Consider the following 18,642-nt stretch of genomic DNA (forward strand, 5'->3'; position numbering starts at 1 on the left):
GTGCAGTGGTGTGATCATAGCTCACTGCAGCCTCGAAAAAAAGTTAAAATACTAATGATAGCTTATAGTGTTAACCATTCAAAGCCTGAAACATGTGCCGTCTGCGGACACCATGATCCCCTCCTAAACGAAGCCTCGGGCCACCGGACCTGAGTGTCCTCCGGAGGCAGGAGGCGGGAGGCTTTCCCTCTGACCGAGGGTAACGAGCCGGGTACCTTGAGGGGGTTTAGGAACCTCTTTCTAGTGAACAAATGGGATGGCTCCTTCGGGTCTCACTGGACTAAATGAGTACCTGGCTGTCCCCTCTACCCTAGGCCTACAAGCACCTGGAGGAGATGCGCAAGAGAATTCCCTCCGCCAACATGTCCTACTACGTGAGCCAGCGCACCACGGACGCCGTGCTCCAGGGCCTTGGCCTCCCTCCGGCACGCGTCGTGCCCCAGCGGATCCGCCACAACAGCATGGAGGACCCCCGGGAGGTGGACGAGGAGGTGGTTGAAGAGGTAGAAAATGACCCCTGATGGGCCTGGGCCCCTGGCTGCCCAGCCAGCCAGTGTTCTCCTGCTAGAAGCGTCTTCTGGAATTTTCCAGTTGCCAATAGCAGCAAAGACAGCTTTTTTGTTCCCCAAAAACCCCTCGTGTGTTGGAACATGTAAGCAGAGCTGTAGCAGGACACAGGCCCAGTCGCCAGGGCCCAGAGGGAGCGTGTTGAGAAGGGAAGAGTGTGTTTGTATTTTTAAACCATTCCTCTGGCATTCCTGCCTCCAGGCGCTCGGCAGCTCCTGCGGATTTTTGGATTAGTTCCTTTAAAGGCAGTTGGATTCGTCTTTCCCACGATCTTCTCCCAACTACATACTGTGAAGCCTGAGAGACTTCTAGAGCTTCATGCCGCGGCACCCAGAGGACGGGGGACACCTGCTGTTCCCCACGCCCCTCCTTAAGCCCCTCTGATGGTCACCTGGCAGTTCCCAGCTGGCCCACTGAGGCCAGGACCGCCCTGGCCCTCCTGCGACTCCAATAAAGTCCGTTTTCTCAGGCCCGGGCTTTTCCTTCCACGCACGGGCCCCTGCAGGCCTGTCCAAGCCCAGCAGTCAGAACCACAGTGAAGGCCGTGCCCGGCCACCTGCTGCTCTTCACTGTTCTGGGGACACAACGTGCGAAGGCCACAGGGCTGTGCCCTTCCTGCTGGCTCCTGCGGGAGCGTTGGGGCCCTAAGCAGCAGCTCCCACCTTCCTCCCCTGCTACTCCCCGATTCCCCCTCACTGCAGGGGTCAACTCCTGCCAACGCCCCCAGCCCCAGCATTCGTTCAGGTTGCTGTGTGCTGTGATGGCAGCGCCCAGGCCCGTGTGCATTTGTAGCCGAACGCTCAGACTTGCCGGGCTAAAGACAGCGGCGGGGGTGCAGGCGGGGGCCGCGGGCCTTCCTGCATCTGCACGCTCGGCACCGGCTGCCGCTCCAGACCTGGCCGCGCTGCAAAGCCCCGACATTTGCCTGGGTCCTCCGCTCCACTCCGCTCCTTGGGCCTCCTGTTTGGGGCCCCGGGCTGGGGAAAGGCGCAGGGGACTAAGGCGACGGTGGGAGGAGCTTGTCCTTGAGTCTCTCCAGAAGCAGCAGAGCCTTCAGTGCCAGCACCCTGCAGTCCTCATCCGGGTCCTTCTCGGCCACGTCTGCCGTAAGATAAGAATGAAAACGGAACATGAGGCAGCGTCACAGGGCCAGCTGTTTGCTCTTCTCTTTCCTCTGAAGTGTTCCTAGATGAGCCACCTGCCAGGCCGTGGGCATGTGGCACCAGCACCCTCACTAAGGCCCCATCTCGGATGCTGACAAGGGTGCACCACCACGTCCCTGTGCGTGAGCAACCCCCTTCCCCCTGGGGCTGGGAGCCTCGGCCAGGGGGCCAGGTGACAGGGACACCCTCCGCTGCGGGACACACGGGGCATCCCACCCACCACAGCAGCACCCTGGGAGAAAACCGGCCCGAAGAGAGAGGCAGGACCCTCCCTGGGCCCGGCACTGCTGCGAGACACACACAGGTGAGCAGCCCTCCCCCTGCCACACCTGCCTCGAGTGGGGGCAGGGGGCTGCTCAGGAGCCTGGGAGTCCCCCCGAGAGCCTGCAGCTGGGCCGCACGGAGAGAGCAGTGACCGCACTGCCAGTGGGGGAGGGGCTGCCCAGCCCAGGAGCAGGCAGGGCCCGCTCTGGCCCAGAGGGTCACGCTGCAGCTGCGCCACGGTGCTGAGTCACAGAGGCAGGGCACCCAGGAGTGTATGAGCGGCCGCCCACCACCTGATGGAGGTCAGGAGGTGACCCCACCCATGGAGGCGGCCAGGGAGGTGGCCTCTGGGGGTCTGGAGTCCTGCACTGCCCCACTCAGGGTGGCACCAAATCTCCGGCTATCCCCACCACGCCAGGGCCCTCACCAAGGTCTCCTAGAGCCTGGCAAGCCACCGGAGGCTCCGCTAGTGGGGGTTACCCCAACACCCCTCACAATGTACGAGGGGCACCTGGAGACCCTCGGGGGAGTCTGTGCTCAGCCACGGCGCTGCCCTGACACAGTGGACAAGGCTGCACTGGCCAGACCCCCTCCATGCCCTGAGCTGAAGTCACTGCTGAGGACCAGGTGCTTCTGTCCCCACAAGCTCCTCCCCCGACTGCTGTGACGCAAGTGCTGAGTCCCTGGGGAAGCAGGAGCCCAGTGGCAGGGAGGGGTGTGGCAGCCCTGCCCCCCACACTGGGGGCTCCCCACACAGCCACGGAGGGAACTGTCGTCCTTGATGCAGCAGGACGCTCCTGGCAGGTCACTGCCAGCTGAGGAGGGAGCTGGGTGGCTCCAAGGGGTCGTCACCTGACGGGCCCTCACTCCCCCTTAAAAGAAGGACCCCCCGGTACTGTCCCGCTTCTCAGAGACAGGCTCTGGCGGTAAGATGTGTGCGTACTCAGCCACCGCCCTAAGCACAGGGACGTGGGACAGGGAGCCTGTCAGTCCCACGCTCTGTTCCTCTGCCCTGTCCCCGGCGGCTCCACGGGAAATGCCTGTTCAAACCCAACGAGCTCGGCAGCCCCTCGAGATGAGCAGGACTGCGCCCCAGCAGGAGCCCACGCCCAGGTGGGGAGACAGCTGGGGCAGAGCAGAGACCGGCCATCCCCACGGGGAGGCTCCCACTAGCGTCCCCAGCAGAGGTGCTTGCAGTGCAAGTCCCTGAAAAGGAGCTGGCATTGGCCAGGACCGTCCTGACACTCGCGGAGTCGGGGGTCAGTGAAACCACAGCGGGGGGCACAAGACAACCTGGGCTTCAAAAGCCACAGGTGACAAAGGGCACCAGGGAGCCGCGCCCACCAAAGGCGCCCAAGAGGGCGGCAGCTCAGGGCTGCGTAGGGGCCCCGCTGGGTCCCAGGTCAGGGCTGAAGGGAAGAACAGGGCCAGTCCTGGGGTAGCCAGGCTGGACGTTCTCTCCGAGTGGTGTCCTGAGGGGGTCACAGTGGCCTGTCCTTGGCCCCAGCTCAAGGACCCAGGGGGAAGGGTCACAACATCTGCAACTGACTTTACAAAGAACATATGTGGCCAGGCGTGGTGGCGCATGCCTATAGTCCCAGCTACTCGGGAGGCTGAGGCAGGAGGATCCCTCGAGCCCAGGAGTTTGAGGCTGCTGTGAGCCGTGGTGACACCACAGCACTCCAGCCTGCCAGACAGAGTGAGACTCTGCCTCTGAACACAAAAACTTATTAAAATAAACAAAATAAAAATTAAAATAAAAAAAACCATTCAGGAGGAGCACAGTGGCCAAACGCTCCGTGGATGAGCCTGGGGGCAGGTGCTGGGCGCCCACTCCACGGTCCTCAGACCCGGTTGGAACTTGGGGTTCGGGAAGGAACACAGTGGGGGCACCTGCCCTCGGGTTCTGCTGCAGGGCTCCCAAAGTGGCCGTGAGAACTGCCTCCCCTGCCCCCCACACTGAGGCCACCACAAGCCTGTCGGCACCCAGGAGGGATGTGCCTGTCCAGACGGGCCGCGCGCAGGAGCTGTTTGGCGCCGGACGCCCCGCCTGCCTCACGGACGCAGCCGGGGACACACGCACCTGCCAGCCAGGACCTGGCCTCCAGCAGCTCGTCCGGCAGGTCCTCCAGCAGCCGCTGGGCAGGTACGCTGAGCAGGACGGAGGACGCGGCAGACAGCAGGCCCCGGCGCACGTAGCTGCCGCGCAAGGAGGCGGGAGGCTGAGCCCCTCTGGTCCCCGCCCGGCCCCCGCCCAGCACATTTCCTGTTTGGGAAGCGCCAGGTCCAGCCGCCTGCCAGCTGCCTGGAGGCTCCGTGTGGCCTCAGCGATGACACCTGTGCGTCCCGAGACCCACCCTGCCCCAGCCCCTCGGGCCACTCACGCGTCGACGTGGAAGCGAAGGGCCCACACGAAGTCCAGCAGGGCCTTGCCCATGGGCACAGCCACCTGGGGGCCGGCATAGGAGCGGTAGGCGGGGGTCCTCCGCGCCCATCCCCACCCCCAGGGACCACGCCGTGCGAGGGCGAGGGACATTCCACTGCCCTGCGGAGCCTCGTGCAGGCGGCCCCTCCCTCAGACACCTGTCCCCAGGGCCGGGAGGGGCCTTGCAGTGCTCAGCGCCTTCAACTCCCCTCCCAGCTCACCGAGGTATTGACGGCCAGGTACATCATAGCCCCTAAGGTGTGAGTCAGTCTCCCAAGAACCAACTGGTCATCTCCCAATAGATCAAAGGTCACCAGAGGCCTACAACACAGAATTCAGCAAATGGTGCAGCGTGGGCACCTCGGGGCGGGCTCCCCACTTCCTGGGCCACCAAGGGAGACTCTAGGAAGCTCCACAAAGCCTCTCCTGCATTCAGCACCCTGAGCCCACGTGCCACCAAAAGAGCCATGGGAGAAGGTGTTTCCAGATGCCCGGTCAGTGAAGGACGGCCTGGCATGGCCCAGCCAAGGCCCCCACCCCCACCGCACTGCCACCCACGAGCCACACACCCGGACCTGGGGGCCCAGGCCAGGCGAGGGCAGCGTCTGCCAGCTCGTGCCCCACCAGCCCCACCGTGCACCAGACATCTGGGAACACAGAGTGACGATGAAAACACCACCACAGAGCTCAAGGCAGAGGGAACTTGGCGGAACATTCTGCATCATTTAAGTTAAGCTTACAAAAAACCATGGTGAAAGTCATGACCCCTGCTCACGCCCCAAACCCCACTGGACCCCACCCTGGGAAACTCTTGTCCACAGGGTGTGTCAGGGCTCCTGTTCCCCAAATCCACAGGCCTGTGGAAAACCCACTCACCTGTCGAAGCGCTGAATGAGGGGGAAGAAGAAGTAGCCGGCCACGGAGTTGAAGGCATTGGGACCACCTGCGGGTCCCAGCCGGGGAGCGCCCTGCCAACACCACATGGCGCTCACGGAGGTGCACGGCCGGCAGCGAGCGGCCCTCCCGCCCACACAGGACGGGCAAAGCCGCGCAGCCCCAGGCCCTGTGCCGACGGCGACAGGACTCCGGCTCCCTCGGCCCAAACCAGGGATCCCAGCCTCACACACGGACGTTCAGGACCGGATAACGCCCATGGCGAGGGCTGCCCTGCAAGCTGCGCGACGCTGAGCAGCCGCCCTGCCTCCCCCGCCCAGCCACAGCCAGAAGTCTCCAGACATCCCGCGTGGGGCAAGACCACTCTGGGCCGAGATGGGCCCCGGCGACAGAGCACCCGCGGGTCGTCTGCTTCTGAGCTGGATCCGGGACCAGTTTGACTCCGCCGTGCATTGCCACATTCCTCGGTTTGTGCTGTGAACCTCCCTTCAAGGCCACCGGTGCTGGTGCCGCCCGCCCCCGGAGGAAACTGGCCGCACACTGAGCCCGTGAGGCTGACCTTGGAGAACCGCCGGGTCTTGCTTCTGATCCGCTCCTCCACCGCCACCCGCCAGTCGGGAGCCGCGGCGCTGCCAGGCTGGGAGGCGGCCAGGGGCGGCGAGCAGGCGCCAGGACGAGGGCGGCCGTCCTGCGGAGCCCTCCTGAGGCGGCCAGGTCGGGACAGCTCCTGGGCAGCCAGGGTCAGGACCTGGAGGGGTGGAGACACCCGGGCAGTCCCGTCGTCGTGGGGACCAATGACACTCCTAAGTTACCCACCAAGCATGCGCAGCCTCAGTGAACACAAGTGCTGCGGGACAGGGCCCAGGTGGCTGCCCCCAGACACCACGTCCGCCAAGGAAGCCAGACACAAGGCCATGTGCACGTGACTCCATTTCCCCGAAACGTCCAGGGTAGGCAAGTCCAAGACAGGACACGTGCTGGGCGGGGCTTCCCTGCGGGGCCGCGGAAACCTCCGGAGCGGACAGGTGAGTGCACCAAATGCCGCCAAACTGTTCACTTAAAAATGGCGAGTTCTTTGTGATGCCCTCTGGGTCCTTTTTGTTTTATTGTGGCAAAATATCACATTTACCATTTTAACCATTTAAAAATGTCCATTTCCATGGTGGTAATGAGTATGCTCGTGTTGGGCAACCACCACCAGCACCGGCCTCTTCATCTTCCCAAATGGAAGCTCCTCCCGGTCACTCCCCACCCGCTCCCGCAGCCCCGGCACCCCCCGCCCTGCTGGCTCCACGGCCCTGACGCCCGGCACAGTCCACGCAAATGCAGCCCGATGATGCCCTGGCCTTTGAGACTGGCTCGAGCACGTGTTCACGGGTTATCCGTGCTGTAGCATGTATCAGAATTTCAGGTTTTTTACAGCTGCGTAATATCCCACAATTTATCCCAAAATGGTGTTATTTTATGGTGTGTGAATTATGTCAGTAAAACTATTACTTTAAAAAACAAAAGAACTCAGCTGTCGAGCCCAACTCCGCCACTGCCGAGTGTGACCTGCTGTCACACGCAGCAGGCAGAGGCCTGTCCAAGACCCTCGGGTCCAGCACCAAGGGGACTCCTGGACAGAGGCCAGGGACACTTACGTCCAGGATGTCCATGCGCTGCCGGAGGCTGTAGTTCAGGGCGTAGAACTGCGAGGTCAGATACTCGGCTACCTGAGTGCACAAAGGAAGCCACTAGGACCCCGCAGGCCACCCGGGGCTGCCCTCGGGCACCAGGCAGAGCCCCAAGCGCTCCCCGCTGCGCCTGCCTGGCCAGGGCACTGGGCTCACCCTGGCTGGGTCTGTGACAGTGACGGCCACCAGGGCTCTCTGGCGCAGCCCCTCAAATCCCGCCACACAGGTCCTCTCCTCCAAGTGCAACAGCACCTTGGCCAGCTCCAAGCTCACCTGCACGCGGGGTAGGAACGGGATGCCTGCAGCCCCGGCAGAAACAGCAGCCACCGAATCCCACACCAGCCAGACACCAGCCCCCGGGACCCAGGACGCAGACAGTGCAGGGGCAGCAGCCACCGCAGGCCCTCCCAACCTCCCCGGCAGCCCCTCGCCCACTCACCTCGCGGGTGGCCTCGGGACTCTTGCAGACTAGGCCCTCCAGGGCCCGCAGGGCTGCCTCCCAGCGCTCTGCGTCCTCAGACGTGGTCAGGGCTGCACAGAACCCAGACAGGCCTCTGTCCCTCTCAGCGCTAACCCTGAGCCAGGCGCCGGCAGCGACACCTGCTGTCCCGCCGAGGGCTTCCTGGCAGCCCCGAGTGTCAGGACGAGGGCTGTCCAGGGCTGGGGACCGCCCCACGGAGCAGACAGCAAGGGCCACCTAGGCCCACACCCACCTTCCACGCAGTCCCGGACGTACGCAGGCGCCTTGCCACTCTTGAGCTCTCTGTCCCCCGACATGTCATAGGGGACAAACTCATCATCACTGGGGAAGAAAAAAAGTGGACACAGAAGCGCCCACGGCCCATGAGAAGCAGCCCCCAGAGCTGGCTCAGTGCCCCCTCCTCCCTCCTGAAAACGCGCACGTTCACTCCCAAGTCCCTGCAGCCCTTGGGAGGGGCGGAGGGGCGGCAGGGGCAGGAGCTGCGGCACGTACGCGGACCGAAGAGGAAGACAAGGCAGTGGGCCGGCCACCAGGGCCACAGCACTGCCCAGCCCAGCGTGCAGTGGAGGCCGAGGTGCCCACCCGCAGGGGCGCGGGCAGCCGGGGTTACCGGGTCAGGGAGCCCCACCCCTACCTGTCCAGCTCCGAGTCGGAGCCCTCCGGCGGTGCCTGGGGGACACCGCTGTCCACGGCCTCTGCAGGGGTCTCCGCGGGGGTCTCTGCAGGGGCTGGAGCCAGCGGCTGGCTTCTAGGAAACAATAAGAACAAACCCTTCCAGGCCCCCTGGAGCACCCGGTCTCAGAACCTGCTTGTGCCTCGGAATCGCTCGCCCCCACCCCCGCCCTTTAGCTCCTGTCCTGGGCCCTGGACGGCGGGTGCCCAGCGCACACGGACGCGGGGCCAGGGGCACGCAGACCCTCACCCCGCCTCCAGGACGCCGTCGCCTGCCGGCCGGGGGGTGGCCAAGGCCCGCATCTCCAGGCTCAGCTCGTCCTCTTCGTACTGCAGGCGCAGACAACCGGGTCAGTGATACCCACCGGCAGCACCTCCCCAAGGGGACAGAGGCACAGCCGGCCCTCGCAGCCCAGCCTCCCCCGTGGCGCAGCCGCGGACAGCCAGTCGCCTTCCAAAAGTGACTTTCCCAGTGTCCACACGGGCCGAGGACAGCACAGGTGTGCACAGGTGGGCTGAGGGCCACACGGGCCCCACCTTCTCCTGAAGGAGGGGCAGGGGTCCCCCAGGGGCTCAGTGGACAGGGGAGGGGACACACCCAGGCGACTGCTCCCTCCACCCACAGCCTCGCCTGGATCCCTGTCTGGACGAGTCTGTGGACACGTCCAGGGCGTCTGCTCCGGGGGAACAAGCGCTCGGCCCTGACTCGCCTGGCCCCCCAGGAGCTGAGGGCCACGCCTGCGACCCCCAAGCCTCGGCCCTCGGCATGGCCAACACCAACCGCGAGGCTGGACCCCAAGGAGCTGAGGCGACGTGGGGGCTGGACTGACAGCCTCTTGGGAGACCCGGGCCAGTCACGCGGAGGGGACATGGAGGGGACAGCCCCACTCACCTGGAACCTCAGGGGAGGCCCCTCGGGGTGGAGGCGGGCGCTGATGACCTCCGCCACGATCATGCCCAGGCGGCGCACGGCAGGCAGGCTGCTGTCGAGGCGGCACTTCACGCCGGCCATCATGCCGGCCAGCAGTTCTGGAAGCACCAGACACGCACCCTGAGCACCTCGGGGCGCCCGGGGCCAGGGGCGCCCGAGCCGCCCGCTCACCGTCCCGGCTGTCCCGCAGCTCCGCGTCCCCCAGCTGCGCCAGGCAGACGAGCACGGCCTTGCTGACGTAGCGCTGCTGCGGCAGGGGCGTGTGCCGGACGGCGCTGCTGCTGCCCCACGTGTCCAGCAGCTCCTGCAGCACCTGCGGGCGGCACGGCCCAGGACCACGTGGGCTCGGCGCCTGGCTCTGCGCGCCAGCACCAGGCCGAGCCGGCCCCTCTCTGCCCTGCCCACCAGAAGGTGGACCCTGCACGGCCCTTCTCCCAGGGACCCCGAGGGGACACAAGGACAGGGGGACTTACCTGCAGGAGGAGCGGGCGCCGTTGGCTGTCCATGGCCAGGTACCCCAGCAGGCTCTGCAGCTCGGGCGTCTGCAACAAAAGCCGCGTCCTGTCTGTTCACTCACTGCCCAGCCCGGGGCTCCCGGAGGCCGAGAGCCGTCCCGCGGGGGCCCGGGATCGGCAGGGGTCTGGGCCGGCAGCCGTGGGACGTGCGTGCAGGGGCCGCCCTCTGCCCCCGGCTAGTGGGGACCGGGGAAAGCTGTGCAAAACGAGAGCTCCGGCCGCGCAGGGCACACTCTGCTTCTGCAAGCCACCTTGGGCACAAAGTTCTCCTGAGGGAGTTTTCCATTTCATCCCAGTTCTCAGGCTGGCTGCGTGGAGTGACGCACAGCATCGAGGTCTCCTGGACCCCTAGGGGTGGGAGCCCCGCGACACCCGGGCCTGCGCCGCCTCGACTCACGCCGGCCCTCCGCGCCCCAGCGTGTTTTCCCCCCAGTACAGGCTGCCCTCGACCCGCGTGCGGCTCCTCCGCTCCCATCTGACTTTGCCTTTCTCGTCACTGACGCGGTGCCCACAGGGACGAATCCCTCCTCTCGCCGCAGGACGCGGCGCCATGCTTTCCGCTGCACGTTCAGTTACGTCCTCTCCGTTGCCGTGGCTCCTCGCTTACTCCTCGGGTTGCTCCTTTCAGGGACATGCTGGAAGCTGCTCCGCTGTCCCCTCGCTGCTGCGTCCTCATCCCGACAGCCCCACCCCCCAGGACCGTGACCCCCAAAGTCCACTCCGGCACCTGCGCGTCTGCTCTGTGGCCTGGTCCCCTGGTTTGTCTCATGCTCCGGGGACTTGGAAGGCTGTCAGCTCGGTGGGGTTCCGGGGCCGCGAATCCTGGGCAGGACAGCCCGGGCTGTTCTCCCTCAGGGGCCGGCTGGGGCATCTCTCGTCACCCCCACCCACCCCCTGAGCACGGCTGGGCTGCGTCAAGCTCCAGGTGACGCCCACCCTGCCTCGACGCCCGCTGTGCTGTGCCGCGGGGTGCACCACGCTGCAGGCAGGTGTGAGTGAGGATCATCTCCGCCCTGGCCCCTTGGCCTCCCACACAGCAGCCAGACCGAGTCTCTGTGACACAGTTGGGTGTTGTCACCTCTGCTCCAACCCTCCAGCTGCCCCGTCACACCATGAAGGTGCCACAAGGCTCTGGATCTGGCCGCCCTGGCCTCTCCGTCCTCCCCAGCCTCCTGCTCTGCGTAGCAGGCGGGGCCCAGCACCAGCTCAGGCCGCAGGGCCCATCCTGCTCACGGCCCATCCTGCTCGGAGGCTGACCGCCCAGGCCCTGTCTCTTGGGGCCACACCCTGTGGCCTCAGGTGTCTCATCACCAAGTCTTCGCAAGCCCCGTGGCACTCGTCCGCCTGGGCCCCGAGCACCCACGTCACACCATGGCGTGCACGTGCGGCATCTTCCTCCCTCCCTGTGGCGTCAACCCCATGAGGAGGCCTGTGGCTCTTCAGCCCCCAGTGGGACGTTCGGCAACCAAGAAAGAACTCGGCACGTGGTGGGCACCAGCAAGTACTGCCGCGTGAGAAGACAAGTGAGTCCCAGGCCTCGGTGCGCCCGGCTCTGGCCTCACGCCCACCTGTCCTGCCCTGCGCCACAGCCTGAGACGCCCACCGCGCCCTGACAGCCGGCCAGCCCTCGGGTCAGAGCCTGGCACCAGGACACAGGGACAGCAGCAGTCACGTGCTGGGGAACACACAGCCTGGGTCCGGACCTATCAACCCAGGCACGGAGCACAGCTGGTGAGGGCGGCTTCTGGGGGTTGGGTTAGGGGACGTGTGACGCACTGGCCCAGATCCGGCACCGTGGGGCCACCAAGGGGCAGGACGGACCCACGGCTGCGTTGACTCCTGCGGGCTGCCGAATCACGGCAACACGTCCCGGGCCACAGACACTGCTCTGAGCGCACTTCTGTAGCCACTCTGTGACCCGGGGCAGCCCCGCCACGCCCGTGCCTGCGTTCTCACCGTGAGTCGGTATTGCAGGAACAGAAGCTTCCGGGTCATCACAAATTGCGCTTTCTTATTCTTCACCACCAGGTTCCCCAGCAGCCGAGACAGCACTTCGGGCCTATGAGGTGGAGTCCGGAGGGGCCGGAGTCACGAGCCGCGGCAGGCGCAGGCGGAGGGGAGGGGGAGGCATGAACCCAGATGTGGCAGAGCCAGGATGGACACTGGGCCCTGACGCTTGCCGGCCATGAGCCTGGGGGCCAGTCCTCGGACATCTCGGGCGGCCTTAACCCTTCCTCCTGCAGAGCCTAAATGCAGAAACCCCGAGAGGCTGGACCCCAGCTGTGAGGGGTCAGCGCAGACGGCATCCTGGCCCGGCTGTGACCAAGTCCGAGCTGAACTCAACCTTTTCCGTGAAGGGCCGGAGAGTAAACATTTTAGGTTTATAGGCCACACAGTTTCTGCGGCAACCGCTCACTCCTGCCGACGTAGCCAAAAGCAGCCAGAGCACAGCCGTGTGCCCGCGGAACCGTATTCACAGCCTGAGCAAGAGCGAGACCCCGTCTCTACTAGAAATAGAAAAAACTAGCTGGGCATGGTGGCACATGCCTGTAGTCCCAGCTACTCGGGAGACTGAGGCAGGACGATCACTTGAGCCCAGGAGTTTGAGCTGTGGTGATGCCACTGCACTCTAGCCTGGGTGACAGAAAAAGACCCTGTCTCACAATAAAAAACAAAGAAGTTGCACAGGTGGTCAGCACTGGCCCCTGCGTTTCCCCACCAGTTCGACAGCCAACCTGAAGCAGCAAGTTTGGGGGACTGGCCACCAGGCAGGGGGGGCCGTCGCACCCTGAGCCACCAACACAGGGGACTGGCTGCAGCCTGGTGCCCAGGAAAAGTAGCACAAAGGCACGGCAGCCGCAGGAGAGTCTGGCCCACCCCCAGAGGGAGCGTCGGCAGCGGGAAGAGCACCGGGCGGCTTACCCTGGGGCGGCCTCCACGAACCCCGTCAGCACGGCCTCCATGGCCCGGTCCGGCACTTGTTCCACCAGGCGCCAGCACACCCGCTGCCAGAGGCAGCTCCCCTCGGTGAGCGCGGTCAGCCCAGGCACCAGCACGCCCAGAGTCTCCTCTGAGGGGCACACGGAGCCTGAGCCTCAGGAGCGGCACCTGCCCCAGCGCCCAGGGTGCGTCCAGGGAGCCCCACTGGCTCCCCAGTTGGCACAGCCCAGCCCCCGACCCGAGGGGCCCAGGACAGCTGGCGCCACTGACCCAGCGAGGGGGTCGTGGGGGCTCGGGGCCGGGGGGATTCTCGACCATCCACACGACGGCCGACGGGATGGCCGGGGTGGGGACAGGGCGGAAAGCGCTGCTCTACTCACGCCGTCTCCCGTGGACACAGACTTTCCCCAGGACTTGAGACACGAAGGAGACGGAGCAGTCCAAGCCACCTGGGACAGAAAGCAGGACCCCTTTTACAGGCACCAGCGCAACGACAGCCGAGCAAGCGCAGACGGACAGGCGTCCACGCTGCGCAGTTCAGGCCAGTTCCAACCGCCGTCTGCGTGTTAGCAGCACTGATTTAACTGAGGGGCCACCCGTGGCGGTTTAAAAAGCATCACATATATTAGGTCACTTAATGGTCACGATGATCCTACAAAATCAGGATGTAGATAACGTCACCAAGGAGGAAGACGAGGACTGAGGGGACCCGGCCGCAGTCGGTCAGCCACTGGGGTGGGCCTGGGAGTACGGAGCGCCACCCGCAGGGAAGGGACACACGCCCGCATCTGTGAAGTGAGCCCTGCTGGAACATGGGGAGCAAGGGGACGGGCAGGGGCACCAGCTCTGTGAGAGGAGCAGGGCCGCTGGGGCTGACGGGTGGACAGCCATGGACAGCCACGGAGCCACGCGTGGGGGCGCAGCACGGGCGACCAGGGAGGGGCGCATAGGTCAGGCGAGATGAACCCAAGGCCACCACTGCGAGCGTGAGGGAGACACGCTCCACGTATGTTCTCGGTGGATCCCAAAGCTCCTTAAGGCACCAGCCAGCGCACATAGCAGCTCCGGGCCAGAGCTACAGTCCGGAATGAGGGACGGAGCTCGGGAGGTCACTGCAACACCCAGGTGAGACCAGGTGGCTTGGGCAGATGGGGGCCGTGCAGGACCTGAGGGGCCTCCGGGGAGCTGGGCCTGAGCACTGGGAGGAGGTGGCGAGAACAAGGTGGGAGTGGCCCGTGGAGCAGGCTTGGGGACAGCCGGGCCAGGGCCACCCGAGCTGCCCCCGAGGCGTCTCTCGGCCTGTGCAGAGCTGGAGGAAGGGACAGAGGAGGAGCCGCCCTACCGTTCAGAGCGAAGGACCTTCCAGCGGACGCCCAGCGAGGGGCAGGGGGCGGCAAACCCCGTCCTGATGACTTCACCAAATGTCCCCAAGAACTGAAGGAATCAAGGGTCAGCCCCACCTCCCAACGTCAAAAGCCAGGAAGGATGAAGCTTCAGCATGTGGTCACTGCTGTCCAAGACAGGCGACGTCACCTGACCTAACAGCACCACCCAGAGACTGCAAAGACCCTGGAGACCGTGAGACACCAGAGAGGGAAGGGGGGGACGGCAGCCCAAGAAGACGGGTTGCAAGAGGGACACCGAGGCAGGGCCTTACCTCGGAGAGAGTCCACGACGGCCTGCAGCACCCGGACAGCCTCCTTGCCGAGCAGAGGGAAGTAGTTCTGCGGGAGGAACTCGGCCAGGTTCCCCCGCTGCAGACGGTTGCCCAGGCGATCGGGCAGGCCCACCACCCTGCTGAGCAGCGTCTCCCGGAGCAGGGGGAAGCCGGGCGACGTCTGCTGCCGACACTGTGCCTCCATCAGAGCCGCCATCCTGCCCGCCCTCAGGAACGCGGCCAGCAGCTGCGCCATCCTCATCAGACGGAAGCTGGGGCTGAGCACACGGGCGTGTTGGGCGGAGCCCTCGAAGCCCGTCCCTCGCCAGCACCCCCTTGTAGCCACCAGGACTCCCAGAAGCCCATTAAATAGGCAGTCCGGCCAACTGAGTTAGCATTTATGTTCGAGCTCATTAGTTAAAACAAAAAGCTTTTTTCATAAGTTTTGGTTCTGGTTACAAATGAAAGAACAACTTTTTAATTCCACTCCTGAACCACCTCAATCTCTAGTGGGGTGTGAGAGCTGGTCACACCCACACGACTCCCAAGCTGGAGTCACACTGGGGGCTCCGCCACCCCCTGCTCACCGTTTATCACCGCAACCTCTAAAACCCAGCTCCTCAAAAACACGGCATCCTCGCAAGGACCGCAGTGACCTCATGTTGGATCTGGGAGTCACCTGGAGCCAGGAGTCCACATCAGACACCTGTCGCCTACACTGTGCTTCCCTGAAACCTGGAGTGTCCCGAGGAGCCCTGAGAGTTTACTGCAGGGCCCGGGTCCCTCACTGCAGGGCCGGGAACCAGAGTGGCAGAAAGGGCCCCAGAAGACGGCACATGCCAACCGCCTGCCCAGCTCACTGGGGCCCCTGGGATGTGAACACTCCCACTCCTGGCCTTCTCCGACACAGCAGGACAGAGGACACAGCGTGCGACAGGGAGACAGCAAGGTCCTTCCCACTGCAGAGGAGAGGGTCACAAACCGCTTTTACATTCGGGCATTTTACATTCAGCTGTTTACTGTCAACCCCAGCACCTTTTAGGATGCTGAACTCACGGAATTTAGAGAACCTGTTGGCTCACAGTCCTACAGGCCTTTCTTATGCTTCCGAGGTCACGAACAACCCGTGCTCAGCCCAGCACCACTCACCCTGCAGTGCCCTCGACGGACTCCATCAGCACCAGGAAGGCTTGGTCAGCCGGGCCCTCCAGGAAGAAGCTGGCCCACAGCTCCTCCAGCCGGCCGTCCGGCAACAGCTCCAGCCAGCCCGGGCTCAGCACGCCCGCCAGACATCTGAGAACCGCGGAGAAGTGCACTGTGGCAAACTCCTCCTTCTCCCTGGGGAGGGCTGGGCTCTCCGTGTCACTGAGATACCGCTTCAGAGACCCCAGGGTGGAGAAGATGTGGCCACCATCCTCAGATGACGAAAGGGTGTGCACGGCCTCCTGGACAGCGAGCCGGACCTCGGAGCGGGCAGGATCCATCCTGCAGGACAGGCCTGCATGCACGGGAGAGCGCGCGTGAGAAGGCCCAGAAGCTTCGGCATTAACTCGACTCAGTCCAGGGGTCACCGAGCATTTCTTCACACACCCTCAGGACCCCACCTCCGGCCGCACAGGGAGCTCCCTGGGGACCCGGCCTCCCGCCCCTGGTCCGACCCGGCCCTGTCCTCAGCTGCTCCCTGGCCCTCTCCTTCCCTGCAGCGTCTGACACCTTCCACCAACACTCGGCTCCTGGGCGCATGCCCCCGGGGACAAACGAGAGTTGTTACAACCGGGAGTGCCACTGGCCAGCGTCTCTGGCAAACACCTCGGAACCGATGTCAGCAGCGCCCACGTGAGAACCCGGTCCGGCGTCACCGGCCAGCGCCAGCCCGGAGCGGTGACCTGCGACCCAGGCCGCTCGCGGGGAACGCGGGTTCCGGAGCCCCGAGACCCGACCCGACCCGACCCGGACCGACCCGGCCTGGCTCCCGAGGGGCCGCGCGCTCTCAGGCCCCGCTCGCCGCCGATTCGCCACGGCCGCCGCGGCCCCGGACCGAGTTCTGTGGCGGCCCAGCGGGCGGCCCGAGCACGAGCTCCGGGAGCGGGCACGGCCGCCTCGGGCCTTCCGGAGCCTCGGGGCCGATTCCCGCCGCCGCTCGCCACTAACCTGCCGAGCACGCGCGGCTGCGGCTGCGCCTGCGCCGGAGGGCGGGCCGGGGTCAGACGGGGGCGGGGCGGGGTCAGAAGAGGCAGGGGGCGGGGCCTTCCCTCCCCACGTGGTGCGGGTCGTTCACGCGGCGCCCGCCGCGCTCGGCCTCGCCGCTCCCCTCGGTCCGCCCTCCGCGGAGTGACGTCAGCCTCGAGGAGGCGGGGCCAGGGAGTGAGAGCTGCGTCCGACACGCCCCCGCCCGGCGCCTGCGGCTGTGGACGTGAGCTGAGATTTAAAAACTTGTAAACCGGGCCGGGCGCGGTGGCTCACGCCTGTCGTCCCAGAGGATGGCTTGAGCCCAGGAGTTGGAGGCTGCGGTGAGCTATGATGACGCCACTGCACTCCAGCCCTGGTGACAGAGCAAGACCCTGTCTAAAAAAAAACGAAATGAGAGGCAGCGTGCAGCGGGGGTGTTATTTTAGGTAAGGTGAGGCCTCTGAAAAGGAGACATTTGAGCAGAGCCCCAAACGTGGTGGATACCTAAGAGCATACCCAGTGGCAGCGGAAACCTGCAGTGCACATGCCTGAGGCCACAGGTGTGGCCAGGGAGGTGGAGCTGGGGGGGGACAGGCGGCCACAGCCTGGAAGGCCCAGCTGGGACTGCGGATTCTGCCGTGCGGTAGGCAGCTCCCGGAGGGGTTGAGGAATGGGTGTCAGGATCTGCCCTTCCCTAACGGTCCACGCTGGGCGCAGTGAGAACAGACGGCGGGGCAGCCTCAGCACAGTGAGCCCAGCTGGGCAGACGGAAGGACGGGCTCGGGAAAGTGAGAGTGTTGAGAAGCCACTAAACTCGGGGTGTTTCTTTGGAGGCAGAGCTGATGGATTGAGTGCAGGGTGTGAGGACGGGAGGACAAGACCTTCCTGGGACTCTGCAGGCGCCCCCCCATCCCGGGAACTGCCCCCAGTCCACTGCTGGGCTACGGCCTCCCCAGCGCCCACGGCAACTCCATTCCTCCTTTACCCGCTATTGTCCCGAAGCCCGACATCTGGTAACTTCCCAGCGGAGGGTGCAGGGAAGGTGACTTCTCAAGGCTTTGCGTGTCTGGAAGTGTCCTTGTTCTCACTCCTGACTGACGCACAGAGGAGCCAGACACACAACTGTACACGGAAGTGGCAAGGTTTGCTCCCCAGCCTCTGGCACCCAGCACTGCTGCTGAGAGGCAGCTCTGGGGAAAAGCTCAACCCCGCCTACGTGACCAGACTTTTCTCTGGGTGCTTTTAGCATCTTCTCGCGTCTGTGGCCTTCTGATGTGACGAGATGAGGCTTGGGCCCATGCCGTCTCGGGACTGATGGATGCCCTTGTAGGGGACACCTCATGATTACCTTAGCACCACAGACTGGGTGACTTAAAACAACAGAAATTTACCCTATCACAGTTCTGGAGGCCCGAGGTCTGAGAGCAAGTGTCACGCTCCCTCTGGGCTCGAGGGAAGCGTCCTACTTTGTCTCTTCCAGTTTCTGGGGGCTCCAGGTGTTCCTCGCGGCAGCATCACTCCAGACTCTACCTCTGTCTCCACACGGCCTTCTCCTCCACGTCTCCCCCTCCGTCTCTTGTAAGGACACTTGTCATTTGCTTTAGGGCCCACCTGGATAATCCAGGATGACCTCACCTCAAAATGCTCAATTATACCGCAAAGAGCCTTTTTCCAGGTAAGACCGTTTTATCACAGGTACCCAGGTTAGGACTTAGACAAATCTTTTTGGGAGGCATCATTCAACCTGCTGCAAAACTGTGCCCAAAAATGAATAAATTAAGGTGGCTCCCAATCACATTTCCATTGCCTTACAGGGGCGGGTGGGGAGGGAGAGAGCGCATGTTCCTCACAAGATGCGGCCCTGCGGGCCTGGATGCCGGAGGCCATTGCAGACCTGGCTCTGTTGACCTCGAAGCCCCAGTCGGGTCCCCTGTCCTGCTCCAGCTTCTGGGGACCATGAATCCATGTGTCCTGTTAAAGCCATAACCTCCTCTCTGCCTCTGAGCCAACCAGACAAGGGCTTGCACCCTGTGGAACAATTCTCCAAAGATAATGTTTGCATCTGTTTTAAACTTGTCTCCTTGGGAACCTCCAATTCTCACAGCCTGTGGCTTGAAGGCAGATGCTTTTCACTGAGGTGGCAGGAAGCACCTGACATCCAGCCAGGGCCCAAGAAGGAAAATCGCTCAGCCAGGGAGCTGGGAGAGGCGTAGGATGAGACGATGCCTGAGGCCGACACCACCTTCTGTGTTCAGGCGGAGACAGCGGGAGCCTCGTCCTCCCTCAGG

At 64.4% G+C, this 18,642-nt stretch overlaps 2 protein-coding genes across 6 annotated transcripts in view; one reads left to right on the forward strand and one right to left on the reverse strand.

Moving 5' to 3' along the window:
* The window catches only part of IFT140 (intraflagellar transport 140), an 82,573-nt gene extending 81,750 nt beyond the window's left edge, over nucleotides 1-823 (forward strand). Inside the window, exons 30-31 of the mRNA XM_069487114.1 lie at nucleotides 315-503; nucleotides 769-823. Of these exons, the coding sequence (XP_069343215.1) occupies nucleotides 315-503; nucleotides 769-801 (222 nt within the window). The 3' untranslated portion in view covers nucleotides 802-823. The remainder of the gene's footprint in view (nucleotides 1-314; nucleotides 504-768) is intronic.
* A 738-nt stretch (nucleotides 824-1,561) lies between these two features.
* Nucleotides 1,562-16,358, reverse strand: TELO2 (telomere maintenance 2). Of its 5 annotated transcripts, none has more exons than XM_069487115.1 (21): nucleotides 16,337-16,358; nucleotides 15,335-15,683; nucleotides 14,186-14,463; nucleotides 12,909-12,977; nucleotides 12,511-12,658; nucleotides 11,545-11,647; nucleotides 9,547-9,615; nucleotides 9,245-9,386; nucleotides 9,035-9,171; nucleotides 8,393-8,472; nucleotides 8,105-8,218; nucleotides 7,703-7,791; nucleotides 7,429-7,520; nucleotides 7,146-7,262; nucleotides 6,957-7,028; nucleotides 5,873-6,061; nucleotides 5,296-5,387; nucleotides 4,641-4,740; nucleotides 4,379-4,443; nucleotides 4,078-4,193; nucleotides 1,562-1,668 (listed from the first exon to the last, which is right to left on the reverse strand). In XM_069487115.1, exons 2-21 carry the CDS (start codon nucleotides 15,667-15,669, stop codon nucleotides 1,565-1,567), a joined length of 2,511 nt encoding a protein of 836 aa, XP_069343216.1. In that variant the 5' UTR covers nucleotides 15,670-15,683; nucleotides 16,337-16,358; the 3' UTR covers nucleotides 1,562-1,564. The 5 variants fall into 5 exon arrangements, with proteins under 5 accessions (XP_069343216.1, XP_069343218.1, XP_069343219.1 ...); XM_069487117.1 differs by lacking the exon at nucleotides 16,337-16,358 and adding an exon at nucleotides 16,146-16,298; XM_069487118.1 differs by lacking the exon at nucleotides 16,337-16,358 and having other exon boundaries at nucleotides 9,245-9,377; nucleotides 15,335-16,131.
* Nucleotides 16,359-18,642: the final 2,284 nt, after the last annotated feature.

Source organism: Eulemur rufifrons, chromosome 14 (genome assembly GCF_041146395.1).
Source record: "Eulemur rufifrons isolate Redbay chromosome 14, OSU_ERuf_1, whole genome shotgun sequence".
Classification (NCBI taxonomy): Eukaryota; Metazoa; Chordata; class Mammalia; order Primates; family Lemuridae; genus Eulemur; species Eulemur rufifrons.

Excerpts from the sequence above, each read along its gene's own strand:
- TELO2 (XM_069487115.1), bottom strand. The coding sequence starts at position 15,669 with ATGGATCCTGCCCGCTCCGAGGTCCGGCTCGCTGTCCAGGAGGCCGTG. Across the intron at positions 7,263-7,428 it reads GTCCCGAGGCCACCCGCGAG|GTGAGCTTGGAGCTGGCCAA; the intron begins GTGAGTGGGCGA and ends CCCCGCGTGCAG. Across the intron at positions 7,029-7,145 it reads CTGTCACAGACCCAGCCAGG|GTAGCCGAGTATCTGACCTC; the intron begins GTGAGCCCAGTG and ends TTGTGCACTCAG.